This window comes from Camponotus floridanus, unplaced genomic scaffold, assembly GCF_003227725.1.
Source record: "Camponotus floridanus strain SB8 unplaced genomic scaffold, Cflo_v7.5 scaffold210, whole genome shotgun sequence".
In the NCBI taxonomy this organism is placed as follows: Eukaryota; Metazoa; Arthropoda; class Insecta; order Hymenoptera; family Formicidae; genus Camponotus; species Camponotus floridanus.
In genome coordinates, this window is record NW_020229338.1 from 108515 (window position 1) to 114514 (window position 6000).

Consider the following 6000-nt stretch of genomic DNA (forward strand, 5'->3'; position numbering starts at 1 on the left):
AACAATTTTCTTCATTGCTTCGACGTTGTCATCGGTTGTTGAGGTGCTGGGACGTCCAGAGCGGGCATCGTCATTAACATCTTCTCGACCTTCTGTGAAGAGCTTGTACCACTTGTAAACATTTTTTTTGTTCAGAGTAGACTCGCCAAATGCCGCAGTCAACATTTCAAGTACGTCAGAGCACTTAATTTTATTTTTCACACAAAATTTAATACAGATTCTTTGATCCATCGCCAAACACACCAAAACACGTCTAACCCTTATATCTGTGAAAAACAAACCAAACATGCAAAACAGCTGATAATGTCAACATATGTTGGGGACATGTGTACCAACATAACAAAAAAAAATTCCAAAATCGAATGTACGTAGCCCGCGAAATTTGAAAAGTCACCTTTTTTTTGAACACACCTCGTATATGTACTAAAGGGACTTAATTATCCCGTCTATAAATAAATAAATAAATAAATAAGTATATATTTATAGATACAGAATCGGGCAGTAGATGTAGAATATATATCACTCTTGCATCGTATTCATAACAGCAATACAAAAGATCATCCCTACAAAGGATATATAATTGCTGGATCCAAAATAACTGATAAAGCAATAATTAAAAGGAGACGCAACTTATATACGAAAAAACCGATTTGCTTTATATTTTCTGGAATTGGATCTCAGTGTCTTAACATGGGCAAGTATAAATCAAATATATACAATATTGTTATGCCCAGGACGAGGGCTTCGAGTTATATCGAAGCGCGGATTAGCGGACCACTGGCACTCTCAGACCGCGAGTAATAACAAGACACTTTTAGAGAACATAAGAACTTTAATGCGAAACACAGAACACACACGAACAACAGATTAATAACAAAACTTAGTAATGGCTCGTATAAAATACGTGCTGATAGCTATCTTCCGACTCAGCTGACTATTGTTGTTTTTAAACAATCTTCTTGACTACAGGATCCAGACAATGGAAGGGTTGTAGTGACTCGAGCGCGTAACAATATAATAATTATTATTAAGTTTATTTGCAATTAACGTTTAACGATTTTCAAATTATACATACATATACATACATATTCTTATATACAATAAAAAATTAACAATTATAATATTTTTAAAAATTAGTAAATAGCTTAATATCGCTAGTCGAATTTACAAAAGGTTAAATGAAATTGTGTAGTCGACCAAACTAGCCAGAAATATAATTTATTCAATACGACGTTTCGACCATATGGTTGTGGTCCTTATCAAGTATACACTGGAATAGATATATAAGTTGCAAAAAATTATTATTTACATCTAATTTTCGGTTTGAACCGTGATACGCACAATTAATTTAGTTTAAACGTGAGATATTTTAAATATATATGTAGGGACAATTGTCTCCTACTCCGCCCGTGTTACATACACACGCACATTTTCCACACATGTCCGAAATCCTACCAACTTTCTAATTCCCGCGTGCATGCATCCGCTTTCACCTCAATAGAATTTACAACCCTTGCATGTTTCGCAGCCGTCCTCCGAGTCTATAGATTGCCATGTAACATTTGGCAAACACATGGTTTTTCCTTATGCAATTCATCCCTTGTAAAATTTCTCCTATTATAAAAAACCTTTCTCGGTTCATGCATGCGGAATCCAGATTTCCAGAGAGTAGTAACTTCCCGGCTTGCACAGAGTTCACATCACCCGATTGAACACGATACTACTGACTCGCTCGCGTACAGACACATCACGCTCACATCAGATATACTCATTTAACAATTGTATTATAAAAGAAACAAATACAGAATTATTATTTATTGCAACGTAGAGTCTTAGTTGTGACATACCCCACAAATTGGTGACCCCGACGTGATCTGAAATTTGTTGTTCTTGCGAATCGTGAGTGATCTGTGCCGTGCATCGTAGTGCTGGACGCTCCGAGTTTATCAGTATGGCGCACAACAACGCTAGTGGTGTCGCGAACCGCGAAACGGCGAACCCGTCACATTCGTCGTCGATCGATCGGGTATCAGTGAAAGTGCCATCATTCATACCCGCGGACCCGGAGTTGTGGTTCAGGATGCTGGAGGGCGGTTTCGCAGCTGCAGGAATAACGCAGAGCAGCACCAAATATGGCTACGTAATCACAGCCCTCGATCAAAGGTACGCTCTGGAGGTCCGCGACATACTTATGAGGGAAGAACAATCGTACGAACTCTTAAAAACCGAGCTGATCAAGCGCCTTGGCTCTTCACGCGAGCAGAACACGCGTCGTCTGTTGGAGAACGAGCCTCTCGGAGATCGTAAACCGTCGCAGTTCCTCAGGCATCTTCGCGGTCTTGCCGGCAAGGAGTTCCCGGAGGACGTCTTGCAGACGCTCTGGCTGGGCCGTCTGCCTAGGCACGTCCAGGCCCTCCTCGCGGCGCATCGGGACCTCACGCTCGATAAGCGAGCCGATATCGCGGATTCCATCGCGGACTTGTACGGCCCGGCAGATCTCATCGCCGAGACGTCAACCCCCGCACCTCAGCCTGCCCGAGCACACGGTGACGATCTGATTCGTGTAATGGCGGAGATGGTACGGAGGCTCGAGGCGATCGAGGTTAATACCCAAGGAGCGCGTCAGCCAACTAGCGGATCCTGCGAAGCCTGCGGAAGATCGCGCTCACGCTCTCCGTCGCGCTCGCGTTTCCGGTCGCGCTCGCGATCACGGAGCCAGCGTCCTGATGCAGCTGGCGAGATATGCTGGTACCATTGGCAATACGGCGACAAGGCAAGAAAGTGCGAAAAGCCGTGCAAGTACAGTGATAGATCTCCGGGAAACGAACAGGGCAGTCGCTAATGGCGGCCGACGACATCAGCCCCGCGATATCGCGCCGCCTCTTTGTCAGCGATCGATCCACCAAATTACTATTCTTAATTGATACGGGAGCCGACGTGTGCGTATTTCCACGCTCGCGCCTACCGGGACCTCGTACGAAATCAAGTTACGAGCTCTCCGCGGCTAACGACACAACAATCGCTACATACGGAACAGTAGCGCTAGCTCTGGACTTTGGACTGCGACGGCAATTCACCTGGAGGTTTGTCGTCGCCGCGGTCTCCAAGCCAATCATCGGTGCAGACTTCCTCGTGCACTACGGACTCTTGGTGGACATGAGGAACCAGCGGCTGTTGGACGCGACCACTCAACTCACCTCTCATGGAAGGGTGATTGAGTGTGACATTCCGAGTGTTAAGACCATTTCAGGCTCGTCGCGGTATCACGAACTCCTCCACCAATTCCCGGAGGTGACACGACCGGACGGAACCCCCAAGGCCGTAAGTCACTCGACGAGACATTACATCACCACCACACCAGGGCCGCCTGTCGCACAGAAGCCACGTCGACTTTCAACAGAGAAGTTGAAGGCGGCGAAGAAGGAATTCGAGGCCATGCTGCACCTGGGCATCGCTCGCCCGTCACAGAGCTCCTGGGCATCGCCCTTACACATGGTGCCGAAAAAAGGCGATGACTGGCGTCCTTGCGGAGATTATCGCGCCCTTAATGCGAGAACCTGCCCGGACCGATATCCCGTGAGACACATCCAGGATTTCTCCCAGTCACTTCATGGGAAAAACGTCTTTTCCACCGTCGATCTGGTACGAGCCTTCAATCAGATTCCTGTCGCGGAGGAGGACATTTCTAAGACAGCCATCACGACGCCTTTCGGTCTCTTCGAATTTGAGTACATGACCTTCGGGTTGCGTAATGCCGCACAGACTTTCCAGCGCTTCATTGACGAGGTGCTGCAAGGTCTGGAGTTCTGCTACGCATACATTGACGACATCCTCATCGCATCAACATCAGAAGCAGAACATCTAAAACACCTGAGGATTCTGTTCGAGCGGCTGAAGAAGTATGGAGTCGTCATCAACCCAGCTAAATGCGTATTCGGACAGCCCGAAGTCAAATTTCTCGGCTACCTTGTTTCCGGTGCAGGGACGCGCCCGTTACCGGAGAAGGTCGACGCCATACGGACCTATCCACGACCCGACACGGTGAAGAAATTACGTCAATTCTTGGGCATGTTGAATTTTTATCGAAGATTCTTGCCCAAGGCTGCAGAGACGCAAGCACCACTTAACAACCTGCTGTCAGGCAATGTTAAAGGGAAGTCGCCAGTCAACTGGACGTCAACAACTATAGAGGCATTTGAAGCAAGCAAGGAATGCTTAGCCCAAGCAACCTTGCTGGCTCATCCCGAGCCCGACGCATCGCTCGCAATCTTCAGCGACGCGTCAGACTACGCAGTCGGAGCAGCCCTACAACAACGGATCGGAGACGCCTGGCAACCCCTGGAATTCTTTTCCAAGAAGCTAAGTCCTGCGGAAGCAAAGTACGGAGCCTACGATCGGGAGTTACTTGCTGTTTACCTAGCAATCAAGCATTTCAGGCACACCGTGGAAGGACGATCATTCACAGTTTACACGGACCACAAACCTCTCGTCTATGCGTTCCACAAGAAGTCGGCCCAATGTTCACCTCGACAATTCAGACACCTGGACTTCATCGGACAATTCACCACCGATATCCGCCATGTTTCCGGGGAGGACAACGTAGTAGCAGACGCTCTGTCACGCGTAGAGGAAGTTGAGCATACGCTCGATTACGAAGCCTTGGCAGCAGCCCAACAACAAGACGAAGAGCTCCAGCGATATCTAGAGGAAGACTCCACCCTCTTAATAAAGAAGGTACGCATCCCCGGCACCGACGTTGCAGTTTTTTGCGACGTCTCAACACAGACAGCGCGGCCCTTCGTTCCTCAGGAGTTCAGGAAAGTCGCATTCGATTCGCTGCACCAGCTGTCCCACCCGGGAATCAACGCGACGGTCAAGCTCATAACCCAGCGCTACGTATGGCCGTCGATCAAAGCTGATTGCAGACAATGGGCTCGCAGCTGCATCCAATGCCAACGCGCCAAGATCTCTCGCCATGTCTCATCACCTGTCGGTACATTCGCACCACCTTCTGCCAGGTTCGAGCATATACATATTGATATCGTAATCATGCCACCGTCTGAGGGATACCGATACTGCCTAACTATGGTAGACCGATACTCTCGCTGGCCAGAAGCTGTTCCCCTGCAGGATCAAGAAGCTGCAACTGTCGCACGTGCTCTCTACGACGGATGGATATCTCGGTTCGGCACGCCGTTGAGAATAACCACGGATCAAGGCAGACAATTCGAGTCGTATCTTTTCAAGCAATTAAATCACTTGTTAGGTACGACTCACCTGAGAACAACCGCATACCACCCTTCAGCCAACGGCATGGTTGAACGGCTGCACCGTCAACTAAAAGCAGCAATCATGTGCCAACAACAATGATGGACACAGAGCCTTCCCACCGTCTTGCTGGGCATCCGCTCAGCTTGGAAAGAGGACCTGCAAGCCACGGCAGCCGACATGGTCTACGGACAGTCGCTACGCCTCCCGGGCGAGTTCTTAGGATCTCTCCACCGCGAAAACGCAGCGGACAACGTGTCAGATTTCATCAAGGAGCTACGCCAACATCTGAGGGAATTGAGACCGACGAAGGTATCTCGCCACGGTACGGGGAAGACATTCATTTTCAAGGACCTTGCTACCTCGGAGGAAGTCTTTGTACGCCATGATGGTCTCAAACAGCCTCTGCAACAGCCGTATGACGGCCCGTACAAAGTCATCAAAAGGGCAGAAAAGACGTTCGTGGTTCGTATGAACGGCCGGGACGTTACGGTTTCCATCGACCGCCTTAAACCAGCGTACATCATGGCCAATGATCCAGTCGTCTCTCAGGATGGCAACAACGAGGAGGACGTTCCAGGCCCTTCCGAAAAGGGCACAGTAATTACAGACCTACCCGATACACAGAAACACACACATCTAAAATCAACACTAGAAAACTCGACCAAACACGTAACCAAGTCAGGTAGACGTGTCCGCTTTCCGGACCGGCTACAAGGAGGATTTTCGTAA

The 6000-nt window shown here is 48.4% G+C and overlaps 2 protein-coding genes across 2 annotated transcripts; both read left to right on the forward strand.

The window, feature by feature from the left end:
• Window positions 1-1951: 1951 nt before the first annotated feature.
• On the forward strand, window positions 1952-2842 carry LOC112637843. Its single transcript, XM_025408497.1, has one exon. It carries the CDS (start codon window positions 1952-1954, stop codon window positions 2840-2842), a length of 891 nt encoding a protein of 296 aa, XP_025264282.1.
• A 2606-nt stretch (window positions 2843-5448) lies between these two features.
• On the forward strand, window positions 5449-6000 carry LOC112637844. Its single transcript, XM_025408498.1, has one exon. It carries the CDS (start codon window positions 5449-5451, stop codon window positions 5998-6000), a length of 552 nt encoding a protein of 183 aa, XP_025264283.1.